The sequence below is a fragment of the Podarcis cretensis genome (assembly GCF_951804945.1).
Source record: "Podarcis cretensis genome assembly, chromosome: 6".
In the NCBI taxonomy this organism is placed as follows: domain Eukaryota; kingdom Metazoa; phylum Chordata; class Lepidosauria; order Squamata; family Lacertidae; genus Podarcis; species Podarcis cretensis.
In genome coordinates, this window is record NC_137175.1 from 100,201,120 (window position 1) to 100,215,573 (window position 14,454).

The 14,454-nt window shown below is 44.3% G+C and overlaps 1 protein-coding gene and 1 long non-coding RNA gene across 3 annotated transcripts in view; both read right to left on the reverse strand.

The window, feature by feature from the left end:
• The window catches only part of LOC307218974, a 95,304-nt gene that overhangs the window by 29,868 nt on the left and 50,982 nt on the right, over window positions 1-14,454 (reverse strand). The window lies entirely within an intron of this gene.
• Window positions 1-14,454, reverse strand: part of COLGALT2 (collagen beta(1-O)galactosyltransferase 2) — a 56,322-nt gene that overhangs the window by 2,604 nt on the left and 39,264 nt on the right. For both annotated transcript variants that reach the window (XM_079981397.1, XM_079981398.1), the window contains exons 6-11: window positions 10,223-10,342; window positions 8,184-8,260; window positions 4,157-4,263; window positions 2,747-2,879; window positions 2,153-2,280; window positions 1,182-1,388 (exon numbers count right to left, since the gene is read on the reverse strand). In XM_079981397.1, coding sequence (XP_079837523.1) covers window positions 1,182-1,388; window positions 2,153-2,280; window positions 2,747-2,879; window positions 4,157-4,263; window positions 8,184-8,260; window positions 10,223-10,342 — 772 coding nt within the window. The remainder of the gene's footprint in view (window positions 1-1,181; window positions 1,389-2,152; window positions 2,281-2,746; window positions 2,880-4,156; window positions 4,264-8,183; window positions 8,261-10,222; window positions 10,343-14,454) is intronic.

The following is a 14,454-nucleotide window of genomic DNA, read 5'->3' on the forward strand; positions in this document are numbered from 1 at the left end:
CACAATTAAAACACAGTATTAAAAACAGTTTAAAACAACTTAACCATCACAGAAATGAGGTGGGTCCTAAAAATATACATCTCCACTATCAGAAGCCAGAATAAAGAGGGGCATCTTTAGCATTTGTCAAAAGCTGTATAATGAAAGTGCCACATGCGCCTCTGTTGGGAGGCAGCTCCATAACTTTGCCCTCTCCTGAGCCATCAGCCCCCCAAGCCTCTGAGGGTGGTGGGAGAGCCCCCAGCGGGCCACCCTGACCATTTCAGCACCAAAGAAGATCTGTAGGGAAGGAAATGGCCTTTCAGGTGTTTGGGGCCTGAGCTGTTTAGGGCTTTACCACTAACATGAGCACCTTAAATTGGGCCTGAAAGCAAATTGGCAACCCGTGCAACTATTTTAAAACATATGAGATATAAACAAAAGCCCAGCCAGCAATCTGGGCACTGCATTTCAGATCAGTTGACGTTTCCAAATCGTCTTAAAGGGCAGCCCCACGTAGATCATATTGCAATAATCCAAACTCGAAATTATCAGAATATGGAGTACAGTGGTCAAGTCTTCTCTGTCCAAAAGGGGACGCAGCTGGTAAATCAGCCAGAGATGGGGAAATAATAATAATAATAATAATAATAATAATAATAATAATAATAATAATTTATTTGTACCCCGCCCATCTGTTGGGCAACTTCCAACAGAGATTAAAAATACATTAAAACATCATTCATTAAAAACGTCCCTAAACAGGGCTGCCTTCGGATGTCTTCTAAACGTCAGATAGTTGTTTATTTCCTTGACATCTGGTAGGAGAGTGTTCCACAGGGCAGGCGCCACTACCGAGAAGGCCCTCTGCCTGGTTCCCTGTAACTGCACTTTTCACAGTGAGGGAACCGCCAGAAGGCCCTTGGCACTGGACCTCAGTGTCTGGGCTGGACGATGGGGGTGGAGACACTCCTTCAGGTATATTGGGCCAAGGCCATTTAGGGCTTTAAAGGTCAACACCAACACTTTTAATTGTGCTCAGAAATTTGAATTGTGCTTCCTCCCCACTGAGGCAATCAGAATTTGGTTGAGTAACCCAGGTTCTTACAGGAGGCAGGTGCTTGCTTACCACAGTGCTATGCAGTATAGTGCAAACCTAGCTAACTAGTCCAATACAACTCAACCAGCACAACTGAACTTACACTGGGTGCTTGTTGTACATGATTGGAAGGAATTCATCAACAGGCAACATCTTGCTGAAAGGTTCGGCTCCTATCAGCTTCCGAGCTCCTTGCAAGGAGAGGGCATAGCCCAGCGTCCAGTAAGAGTAATCAGCTTCCACAAGGTTCATGACATTGGGAACAGCCTTTTCTGGACGCTCCACCTGCATCCGTTTCCGGCCAATGTATCTAGAAAGAAAAAGACAGGTGGCTCTGCCATGGAATTGACATTCCGTTCACATACATGTCACAGGTATGTAGGCCCATGAAGCTGAATCCAAGCATGTGTGGACCTCATCACTGCCTGGATGGAAAACCACTGGGAGCTCCACGGAAGCTGTTTTGAGCTTTATCAAAGAAACATGGAGATCTAAGAAATAAACAGCCAGTCACACACAGTTCATGACAGTAAGTTCATGTTCTGCTATAAATATTTTCTGGAAATAAAACTCAAAACCCAAGTGAAATTGTCTTAAAAATGAGTTTTGCATCTCTAGACAGGGCAGCCCAGTGGGGCTATAAAGCCACAGCAAATGAGAGACCAACGTTCCTATCTAGTAGAGGTTGCCTGGTGCATTTCTGTATGAGACGTTGGCGAAAACCAATCAGACACATTCCAATCAGTTTTCACTGGTAGTAAGCAATTAAGGGACTGTCTACAAATAAACTGCTTTAAGTAAAAGGCCAAACTTCCTGGAAAAGTGTGCCTTAATTTCCAGACTTTGGGGAAACATCTGCATGTGGTAGTCATGCTGGAATCATGTCAATGAAACCTCCTAAAAGCCACCCTTTTTCTCCACTTTCCTAAAGCGAGAGCTGATAAATTCTTAGGCATTCTTCTCTCCTATTTCAGTGTTAGGTGCTTTTATAGATACACCTATGGATCCTTTCCAAGCTCCATGGAAGGAAGAGAAGACCTTTCACAGGCAAAATCAGAGAAGACCACTACTTACATGAGCTCCCAGTCAAGCTGGGCTCTTTCGATATCATCCATTAACTTTGTGAGCTTCTTCTTGAACTGGTGCTCAAAGCGCACGTCATCTTCAATGACCAGGACTTTATCCAGCTCCTTGTCTTCCACCTTAAAGGAATAGTTTGTGGGAGGAAAGGAACTGAAATTGACTCTACTTATGGTACCTGGAGCTGTATTGTCTGCTGTGGGACAGCTTGAAACGGTACCAGATGCAGAACCAATGCCAAATTCTTTTAAGCTGCATCTGTGCTACACATCCATCTACCTGTTGCAACATTATAATTCTTATTATTTTGAGGCTCTGAAAGTGACATAAAGGGCCAAGGGGGTAGAATTTTCAAAGCAGGTGACTCTGTGCCAGAAGTAAATTGCTTTTGCAAATAATTCAGCAATTTCAAAAGTAAAGTTAGATGTCAACATAGCATGTCAATAGTTGTCAGCTGATTATGCCAAACCCTGCCTCCATCTGCCGCCATTTTGTTACTGACAGGCATCTCATTTTCAGTGCTCTCAAAAGACTTCCCCATACATCCCAGGATAATTACAATCAAAACAAGCCGTTAACAGACTTCACCTCCTTCCAGATATAGTAGTGGCTAAGAAAACAGCCAATCTCTCCTCTAGTCAGCACCCTTGAGGAGTACGGATCCTGGTAGCCAGGAAGCATGTCTATGTTGAGCGCTTTCAGCTGGGTTGCATTCAGTGCTCTGCAAGGAACAAGGGTTAAGTCACCTAAGCATAGGTTTTCAGGATATGAAGAAAGTCAATGCATGCAGAAGAATGAAGTGGTAGAATGGACTGCACCAGTTTAGACTCCAAGGATAACATCATCTAAATTCTCTCTTCTGTTAAAAACTCTCTGCCAATAGAAAACCAGCACCAAGTGGCAATAACTTTTCTTCCAGATAATGCTAGTCTTCTATTTGCAGGATATTTTTTTACCTGGATGAACCTTTACAAGTAGTTACCCCACCACCTCCCGCCCAGTCATTTCTTCCTTTCTAGTCTGAGAGCTTTAACAAGATTAATCTGCTGTTGACATGGCCTTGGATTTGTTAATCAAGAGGACTGTGTGTGAGAGGAGAGCAAATCTCAGTATATGAGAAGGTATCTGCTACTTGACTTGGAGCCAACGGCTAGAAACCCTGCTATCAACATCCTCTTTAGAACAATGGTCTCTTGTGCAACTATAGAAAGCTTTGGGTATATGAAACTGTCTTGACAGTTCTACTTAACAACTGCATTTCGGTTAAGAGAGGTGGATTTAAATACAACAGGTACAGGAATCTAACAGCAAAAATTTCCCATGGAAGCTCCAAGGGAAATATAGACTATGCAAGCAGCCCGATAGCGCTCCATTTCTCCAGGGGATTGAACTCATTAAAATTTGGTTCCACAATATTCTAGTTCACAAGCTATATAGAAGTATCAAAAGAAAAGGCCAACTTGAGAATCTTTTGTGCATCAAAATATACTGCAGATCTCTGAGAGCCTCTTTGCTTTTACAACCCCTAAACAGTTTAGATAACTTGTAAGAGTCAGAATAACCTGTCCTCAGATGAGCCTCTGCTCTGTGCATCTGTATGAACCACTGATCAGACTGGATGTAGGGAGACCATGAGCAGCTTCTTCTGAAAACAGGGAATTCTGCTCTGTCTCTCAGTGACCAGCTGCTCCAATTTCCCAGTTCAGAGAGATGCACCAAAACTGACCACACTCAGCAGAGGCTAGTTGAAAGGCCAGAGCAGCTGACTCATGCAGAGACCTCATGCAGAGACCCTCATCTGTGGCTCAGAGAAGCCTTCCTTTCTGATAGCACACTACTACTCACTGGCAAATGATGCATCACACACTCAATTTCCGCTAGCACTGAAAACAATCTAGTGGGGTTGTCAAGGCAGAATTTTTGCATCATCCAGTGTTTATAATTCACAAATGGCAGCACGTTAATAAAAAAGACAAAATACCATAACCCTCTACTCACTTTCCATCCACAGCTTCCACTAGTTTGACTGCAATTTCCTGCTCGTACAAAGTTCGCAGCATTCTGTCCCGCCTGTCTTTCCGGCGCTTGAGGTTGATCATAAAAATCTACAGAGAAAGAAGCCAGGAGGTTCAGTGCAAATCTGAACAAGGCAATGGGACATTTGCGTGGCAGAATTGAAAAGTTTATGGGTGTTTTTTATCAACATAATCAAAATATAATCACCACCTAAGAAGTAAAAAAATAAAAATTTAATTGTTCAAACAAGTGTAAAAGTAAATTTGAAATGGAAAAAACTGCTAAGAACTCAAATAAATTGAGAGAAGAGTTGATAATTCTACACTTGTACGTATGAACATAAGACACTGCCTTTACTGACCTCACTTAACCTCACTGTGGCTGCATTCCCACATAATGCTAAAGTCATGTTGCAATCATGGTTTGCTCAGTGAATAACATCACCTTACAGACAAGCAAGAAAACAAACTACAGTGGTACCTCGGGTTACATACGCTTCAGGTTACAGACTCCGCTAACCCAGTAATAGTGCTTCAGGTTAAGAACTTTGCTTCAGGATGAGAACAGAAATCGTGCTCCGGCAGCAGGAGGCCCCATTAGCTAAAGTGGTGCTTCAGGTTAAGAACAGTTTCAGGTTAAGTACGGACCTCCGGAACTAATTAAGTACTTAACCTGAGGTACCACTGTATAGCATGTTTCCCCACAGCTTGGTTTTGTTTTCCAGCTGTTCTTTCCTCATGACTTTCTGGCTTGATGAGTGTGTGGTCTGGGAAAACAAACCATAGTTTGCTTAACACTAAACCAGGGGTCAGCAACCTTTTTCAGCCGTGGGTCGGCCGGACTATATTTTTTTGGGGGGAAATGAACGAATTCCTATGCCCCACAAATAACCCATAGATGCATTTTAAATAAAAGCACACATTCTACTCATGTAAAAGGACGCTGATTCCCGGACCATCTGCGGACCGGATTGAGGAGGCAATTGGGCCGCATCTGGCCCACAGGCCTTACTCCTGCACTAAACCATAGTTTTAAAAAGCCAAGGTTTGTAAACCCGCAACAAATCCTGGCTTCACTTTAGTTTGCTGACAGAAATCAAGCAAGGGTTAGTGTGCCTGGATGGGTTTGCATGTTCAAACAAAGCAAAGACTAAGCCAACCGCCAAGACTAAATTAGCTCTGACTCAGGATTATGTCAATCAGGTAAATGTCTGGCAGCAGCTGTCCAAGATTTCAGGAAGTTCAACCTGGAGATGCCAGCGATTAAAACTGAGACCTTCTGAATACAAAGCACATGCTGTACTTATGAGGTATGGCCCTTCCCCAAGATGCGCATGCATTTTAGTTATTCTGGTCTTCTGCTGGGACTAAGAACACATTGGCACCTACTTTGTCAGAACTCAAGGTTTATCCTACTATTTTTTAAACACACACACACACCACCGCCACTAGTAAACAGTGGGTGGAAAAAGTTTCCCACCTAGCCCAAGCCTTTTAAGGCAAAACGATCCCTGAGCACATGTGTGCAGGTCCTTGGGATGCCCTCCTTGCTAAAGGCAAGCCTTCAAGTATTGGGCACAGAAACAAGCAGACAAAAATAAAACCAGCTTGTGCTCCAGCTCTTCCTCCAAACAGGACACAGATAAATAAGGCTGGCAAATAATGAAGCCACAAATCAACAACATATTTTAAAATACAGGTCAGGCAGGCAGGATTGGCTCCAAACATAGTCTGTCTGTCACAAAACCAGGCACTGTCTCTGCATTGAATTATACAAGCCATGTAAACAGAGAGCCATCAAGGCTGGAGAAACTGGGCACAGCTCCTTCAGGGTTGAGGACAAGTGCCAAGAGGCAGATTTGCATCAGTCCCTCCCCAACTGCTCAACAGGATTCAATGGTCCTGTGGGGGGCGCTGTTATTCAATGCACAGAAGATCTCTGAACTTTCTTTAACCCACCTCCTTGTACACGGAGTTCTTCTGTGTCAGTGGTTCTCAAACAGTGGGTCTGGTTGGGGTGGGCACGAAGACCCTATGAGGGGAAAACTCTTGCCGGCAGGAGGTGCTTTCTCCCCGCCAACCTCTAATCAACTATCACCTGAATAGACTAAAAAACAAACTTACCCTCACCCAAGCCAATGAACTCTCAATGTTCCACACCATATTTACAGATGCCATATCATGCTTAATGCCTCATAAGCACAACAGGATTTGTTAAGAAGGCAGTTCAGAAAGAGCCACTGCTTAGTTCTTATGATAATCTCCTTGTATGACTTTAGGAGGGAGCCAGAGATGCCAATACAGGAGGGCTACAATTTACAGACACAGATCTCTGCGGATTCACCTGCGGAATGGAGGAGTGAGTCTGGGTTGTGGGTCCCAGAAGGTGACATTAAGATGGTGTGGGAAGAACCTGAATAAAAGAGCCTGATAATCACCATTGTGGCCCCAGGGTTGTGCTTGCTTTGTATCTATTATGCAAGCTAAGAAAAGCATACTCTCAGTAGTATTGCGTGATGTAAACTGTGACTTTCCAGATGTTGCTAGTGACAACTCCCACCATCCCCTTGCATTGGACTTCCTGGCAAGGGGTGGTGGGAGGTGGAGTCCAGAAACATCTGGAGAGTCACAGATTCACAAAACCCTGATTTAAACATTTAATGTGATATCATCACATTATTACCCACCTAGCTTCAATCACACTTTAGAGCCTGTTGTTACAGCCATGGTGGCTTGGACCCTGATCAAGACTGTGTTCTCAACCCAATGCCATGATCTCTGTTTTCAGCAGAACTGTGGGATACACACACAGCTTTGCTGATAACTGTGCCAATATAACTAGAGTTAGTGCTAACAGAAGCTACTCACACAGGTTTGTGTGGTGGGTAGGGGGGAACTTTGTTTAACCTCTCTTGCACCCACCAATTATTGTCTACGAATTCTAAGCTGTCCTTATCCCCAACCACATCTGGGCCCACTTGGAATTCTAACACCCAGGTGGGGATCGGGTGGGGAGAACACCACAAAAACCGCTGGTGGGGACCGTATTTGTAAAGGAGAGTGGCTGGATTAAAGAAGCAGCAAGAACCATCCCTCACAGCTCCCCATATATTAGTGTGCAAGACAGAAACATGGATTGGGGAGCTGCACTGTGCTCTTGTAAAATGTTGCTCTATCCTCTCGAAAACTGTACAGTGGCACCTCAGGTTACAGACGCTTCAGGTTACAGGCGCTTCAGGTTACAGACTCTGCTAACCCAGAAATAGTACCTCGGGTTAAGAACTTTGCTTCAGTATAAGAACAGAAATCACGCAGCGGTGGCGCGGTGGCAGTGGGAGGCCCCATTAGCTAAAGTGTTACCTCAGGTTAAGAACAGTTTCAGGTTAAGAACAGACCTCCGGAACAAATTAAGTACGTAACCAGAGGTACCACTGTATTCGGTATTAATTGCCATCTTCCCAAGGAGAAAGAAAAAGACATTCAACATCTTCTTTTCACATGGAGTACCCCAGGCCATAGTTGAAAGAATATGCACTGTGCTTTAAAACACACACACACACACACACACACACGCACACACACACACAACCAAAGAAAAAACATACAAAAAGCTTAAGTAGTAGCAATGGTCCACTATAAAAAAAGTCCCGAAGCCCCAGTAGGGTAAAAGTTTTATTAGGACCAACTAAAATGTTGCACAGTAATGACAGATTGAAGAACAAATATAATACCATAGAAATGTGCAAAAAATAATAATCAATATTTAATTGGTTTTAATTATTTCCTTGCCTATGTTTTTAGCAATCCTTGTTTTTATTTGTAAGTCTCCTTGAGTTCCATCAGGGAAAAAGGAGGAGTATAAATAAATATATATAATAATACAGATCAGACTATAGCTGACTTTTTCAAGCCATTTAGCTTAAGTCTGCCATAACCGCTTATTGGATTTTGCCCTGTCCCTTTTCACTCCCACAAAAGTTGGCATGCTAAAGCAGACATTTTCCTGTTACCTCATCAAATCCCATCTTGTCCGGGTGCTTTGGAGGAACTGTGACCTGTTCTGAGGGCTCAACTGGAGGACGGTCAACTGGAAGGGAGGAGAACAATCAAAACAGGTGAAGAAAGAAAGCCTTGAAGTTTGCTCACTTCTCATTGTGGGGGGCAACTCACTTATTTAGTCTTGCTCCGCCATTTAAGTGTCTTTCGGGTGACAGTCATAGTATGCTACTGCTTATTACATATATTTAAAAGATCAAAAGCTTACCAATAATAAAACACGGGTGTGCTTTGTTACAAAAGCAAAGTACCACTTGGTTCTCTCTGCACTGGAATATCTTGTTGCAAACCTGGACTGTATCTGCAATGCAGATGGAGCATCTGAACTACCGTATTTTTCGCCCTATAGGACGCATTTTTCCCCCTCCAAAAATGAAGGGGAAATGTGTGTGCGTCCTATGGGGCGAATGCAGGCTTTCGCTGAAGCTTGGAGAGCGAGAGGGGTTGGTGCGCACCGACCCCTCTCACTCTCCAGGCTTCAGGAAGCTATCCGCAAGCCTGGGGAGCCCTGTGGGAGTTCCCGCAGGGCTCCCTAGGCTGCGGATAGCAGCCTGCCGCCCGGCACGCAAGGCGCCCTGAAGCAGAACGCCCCGCGCGCCGGGCAGACATCAGCTAGCTCCCAAGCTCGGGGGACAGCGGGGAGGCGCAGCGCGCCATCCCGCTGTTCCCCAACCTGGTTTGGTTTCCCCGACCTGCTTTTGGGGGGGAAATAAAGGGGAAAAAAATTCCTTTATTCCCCCCCCCCAAAAAAAAAAACTAGGTGCGTCTTATGGGACGGAGCGTCCTATGGGACGAAAAATACGGTACTTTTGAAGGATATTCTGGCTGGGCAGATTCCTAGTTCTGGTATCCTAAAAAATGAATCTGATACAATTTGGTATCATATCAGTATGGCACATATTGCTATTCTGAGGGACCTCACTGGGAAGGTCAAAGCCCTAATTCTAAAATTTGGCAGCACTGCTAGTTAATACTAATGGAATTCCCTCGTAACTGGGATTTGCATATACACTTCAAAATTTTGGTTTTAGTTGTGGCATCAGCCCTAATTAGCATTAACCATGGTTAGCACTGATGCAGACTTTACTTTTTGGTTCAAGACTATTTGGAAGTGAGGGCGGGGAAAACTTGTGCTGGGGGAGCACCTAAGTCCACAGCACTGGGCCCAAGTCAGAAAGCCAGTTACTTACCAGACTAGGTTCAGGGTACTGATAATGGTGTACGAAGCTGGAACAAGGATACAGAAAAGATTGCTTCATCCCCAACAGCCCATTGCCCCCTGCAGGAGAGGCCATTCTATCAGGGGCCCGAAGCCTGAATCAGGCCTTTAGTTGGCTGCAACATCCTTCTGGAACTCCCTCGCATTGCATATCAGACAGGCAGGTACTTCCTTGTTGTCTCTTTGGTGCCTGCTAAAGGGTTTCCTCTTTTCAAAAAGTCTTATAAAAATTATCCCAGTTGGTACCTGTCTTATATTTGATTTGATTGTATGTATGAACTCACTCTTTAAAACTGTCCTAAATTTCTAACAGTTTTTAAATCTTGTTTTAATTATTTTATATATGTTGTTATATTATAATTCACTTTGGGATGCCACATGGGAAGATATTCACAACTGAAATAAATAACAATTATAATAATTTGCAATTCCTTAGTGAACGTAAGAACTCAGATTAGGTACATCAATATTTTATTTTATTTACTTCATTTGTATCTGGAACGTAAGTATTTTGAAAACAAAGACAGCAATTAAAATCCTAACTCTTTTTTTTAAAAAAAATCCTTCCTCTTCATAATTAAGGAAGACAGACTCTGTTATGATCTTATCATCATTATCTAATCAACTCTCAGTGCTTGGCCTCACAGCCCTTTCTTGGCAGTGGAGGCTCACCGGTTAGTCCAGTTGCCCCACTGTGGCAGCATCCTAAGGCAAAATGGCGACTGCTGGCGGCAAGCCTCTCTTGAGAGTGTTGCGAAGTGTGCTTTTACTTACTCATTGCCTCAGTCAGAACATGAACAACATTGTCAGCCTCTTCCTCCAGTGTCTGGTGAGGTTTCAAGGGCACAGGCAGGAAGCCATAGTGTTCTCTGTTGCAGATGTACATCTGAATGTCTAGGGATAGCGAGAGAGGGGAAGACATGAGGAGGTGGGCAGGGGAGTCTGTTCTCCTTGACCCCTTTCAGATTGTATTTTGGATTGGTCCTGCAGGCAGAGCGACAGCCTGACTCCAATTAATCCCTCCTAATCAGTACAATACAGGAGGCTGCATGTCCCGTCCCATTTAGTTGATTGACAGGACGGAGAGTCATGGGGGAAGGGAGCCAGCAGTATTTATTGTTTTCTCAAGCATCTAATATATACTAGGCACTGCGCATTAATTCCAAAGCAGCTATAATTCAGATAAAAAAAGTGAGTTAAGGGGGGGGGTAGAAGCAGCTTTGCATTTGATGGGAAGAACTAAAATGAACTAAAAGGGAGTTACAGCAATGTCTATACAGGAATAATGCTGAAAAGAATCAAATGATTGAAAAGATCATTATGAAAATATACAAGTAGAAGAACGGGGGAAATTGTGAAGTGTGAATTTGAAATTTACTGATTGTATATTATTAAAAGATAATTATATGAAAATGATGTACAGATGGTATATTACACCTGAGAAAAACAGCAAAAAATGTATAAAACAGGTTCCAACAAATGTTGGAAATGTAAAGAAAAAAAAGGCACTTTTTCATATGTGGTGGAACTGTAAATTGATCAGAAATTATTGGGATACGATTTATAATGAAATCAAGAAAATGTTTAAATTGACTTTTGTTAAAGACCAGAAGCTTTTTTATTAGGCATTTCAGGTCAAGAACTGCCAACAGAAAAGAAGGAATTATTTATCTACGCTACGACTGCGGCTAGGATGCTAAAAGCCCGCGGTCAGCAAACTTTTTCAGCAGGGGGCCGGTCCGCTGTCCCTCAGACCTTGTGAGGGGCCGGACTATATTTTGAAAAATATAAATACCCTGCAAGCCGGTCCCACAGTTGCCTCCGGACCTGGAGGAGGAACGCACTCTGCATGAGCTCAGAAGCACGTCTCGGCGCTGCCCGCTCACCAGCGTTGTTGACGAGCAGCAGCCACTCTATCGGCCCATCCCTGCGGAGCTCCCAGGTGGTGCGCACCCATGCGCTGCAGCCCATTGTCCAAGGCCAGGTCGGCGGGCAGGCTGCGTATGCGGAGCGCCTAGCAGACGGCGCACAGCTCAACCTCCAGCTGCTCCAGTGCGGCCACCGAGCTGGGCACCAGGCCAGCAGGTGCACCAAGCTCCAGCTGAAGCCCTGCGATGTGCCCATCACAATGCCTATGACGCGGCCCAGACCCGCCGCCCATCCACTGGACTCTCCGTCCATGGCCGCGCCGAGTTTACCTCAGCCACGGGTGGCGAGGATTTGGATTGGCTGCAGGAACTTCCTGTAGCCAATCCAAAACCATGCCAGCATCGCCGCCTGCCCAGAACCTGTGCCAGCATCGCGGAAGTCAGTCCCAATGCGGCGAAGCATCCGCAGCAGGCAGGGCCTGATTGAGCGGGCAGCAGGTTCCACAGGCCAGATTTATGAGCCGGGGGGGGGCGCCTCCGCCCCCGGGCCTTAGTTTGCCTACCTCTGTACTAGCCCAAAGATGGAAAAGTGAAGACATACCAGCCAGGGAAGAATGGATACAAAAACTAATGGAATACGCTGAAATGGCAAAATTAACAGAAAGACTCAGAGATAAAGATAATAGCGAATTTTAAAAAGAATGAGAATCATTTATGTTGTATCTACAGAATCAATGTAAAGAAATAGACTCACCAGCAGGGTTTGAGTAATCTTTTACAATTGACAAAAATAAGTATAAAAGCTATAAAGGTGATGTTTAAGTAATGAAAGATAACAATAATTAATACATAATTTATATAGAGAATTCATATGGAAGTATAAGAAAGAAAGCAGGGGAAGCCAATATTGGGAAAAACCAGAAGTTGAGGGAAGTCCAAGGCGGGCGGGCGGGCGGGGGGCGGATTGGGGGAATGTTTTCTCCTTTTTGCATTTTGATGATTAGATATGTTGTAATATGTTGTAAAACTTAATAATAATAAAAAGAAAAAGAAAATATTATTATGAAAAGGACACCATAAAAGAGGAGGAGTTTTAATCACTTGTTAGAGGAGAACAAGGGCTCTCTCCAAAATGGAAAGGGGGGGAAACCACCAAAGAGGAATTCAAACAAATAGCCAGCATGTGTAGAGACAAAGTCAGAAAAGCTAAAGCACAGAATGAACTCAGGCTTGCTAGAGAGGTTAAAAGCAACAAAAAAGGCTTTTATGGGTATGTTCGTAGCAAAAGGAAGAACAAAGAAACAGTGGGGTCACTCAGAGGAGAAGATGGTGAAATGCAAACAGGGGACACAGAAAGGGCTGAACTCCTCAATGCCTTCTTTGCCTCAGTCTTCTCCAATAAAGAAAACAATGCCCAACCTGAAGAATTTGGAGCAAATGATTCAGCAGAGGAAACACAGCCCAGAATAACTAAGGAGATAGTACAAGAATACTTGGCTAGTTTAGATGTATTCAAGTCTCCAGGGCCAGATGAACTGCATCCAAGAGTATTAAAAGAACTGGCAGATGTGATCTCAGAACCACTGGCAGTCATCTTTGAGAATTCCTGGAGAACAGGCGAAGTCCCGGCAGACTGGAGGAGGGCAAATGTTGTCCCTATTTTCAAAAAGGGGAAAAGAGAGGACCCAAATAATTACCGCCCAGTCAGTCTGACATCAATACCAGGGAAGATTCTGGAGCAGATCATTAAGCAAACAGTCTGTGAGCACCTAGAAAGGAATACTGTGATCACCAATAGTCAGCATGGATTTCTGAAAAATAAGTCGTGTCAGACTAACCTGATCTCGTTTTTTGACAGAATTACAAGCCTGGTAGATGAAGGGAACGCAGTGGATGCAGCCTACCTTGATTTCAGCAATGCATTTGACAAGGTGCCCCATGATATTCTTGTAAAGAAGCTGGTGAAATGCGGTCTTGACTATGCTACCACTCAGTGGATTTGTAACTGGCTGACTGACCGAACCCAAAGGGTGCTCATCAATGGTTCCTCTTCATCCTGGAGAAGAGTGACTAGTGGGGTGCCACAGGGTTCTGTCTTGGGCCCCGTCTTATTCAACATCTTTATCAAAGACTTGGATGATGGACTCAAGGGCATCCTGATCAAATTTGCAGATGACACCAAACTGGGAGGGGTGGCTAACACCCCAGAGGACAGGATCACACTTCAAAACGACCTTGACAGATTAGAGAACTGGGACAAAACAAACAAGATGAATTTTAATAGGGAGAAATGTAAAGTATTGCACTTGGGCAAAAAAAATGAGAGGCACAAATACAAGATGGGTGACACCTGGCTTGAGAGCAGTACATGTGAAAAGGATCTAGGAGTCTTGGTTGACCACAAACTTGACATGAGCCAACAGTGTGACGCGGCAGCTAAAAAAGCCAATGCAATTCTGGGCTGCATCAATAGGAGTATAGCATCTAGATCAAGGGAAGTAATAGTGCCACTGTATTCTGCTCTGGTCAGACCTCACCTGGAGTACTGTGTCCAGTTCTGGGCACCACAGTTCAAGAAGGACACTGACAAACTGGAACGTGTCCAGAGGAGGGCAACCAATATGGTCAAAGGCCTGGAAACGATGCCTTATGAGGAATGGCTAAGGGAGCTGGGCATGTTTAGCCTGGAGAAGAGGAGGTTAAGGGGTGATATGATAGCCATGTTCAAATATATAAAAGGATGTCACATAGAGGAGGGAGAAAGGTTGTTTTCTGCTGCTCCAGAGAAGCGGACACGGAGCAATGGTTCCAAACTACAAGAAAGAAGATTCCACCTAAACATTAGGAAGAACTTCCTGACAGTAAGAGCTGTTCGACAGTGGAATTTGCTACCAAGGAGTGTGGTGGAGTCTCCTTCTTTGGAGGTCTTTAAGCAGAGGCTTGACAACCATATGTCAGGAGTGCTCTGATGGTGTTTCCTGCTTGGCAGGGGGTTGGACTCGATGGCCCTTGTGGTCTCTTCCAACTCTATGATTCTATGATTCTATGATTCTAAGGAGGCTTGTGTGGCCATGCCAACTTTACCCTGGCCCCAACGAGAAAGCAGATTACGAGGGAAAGAGCAAGCAAAGTTACCTG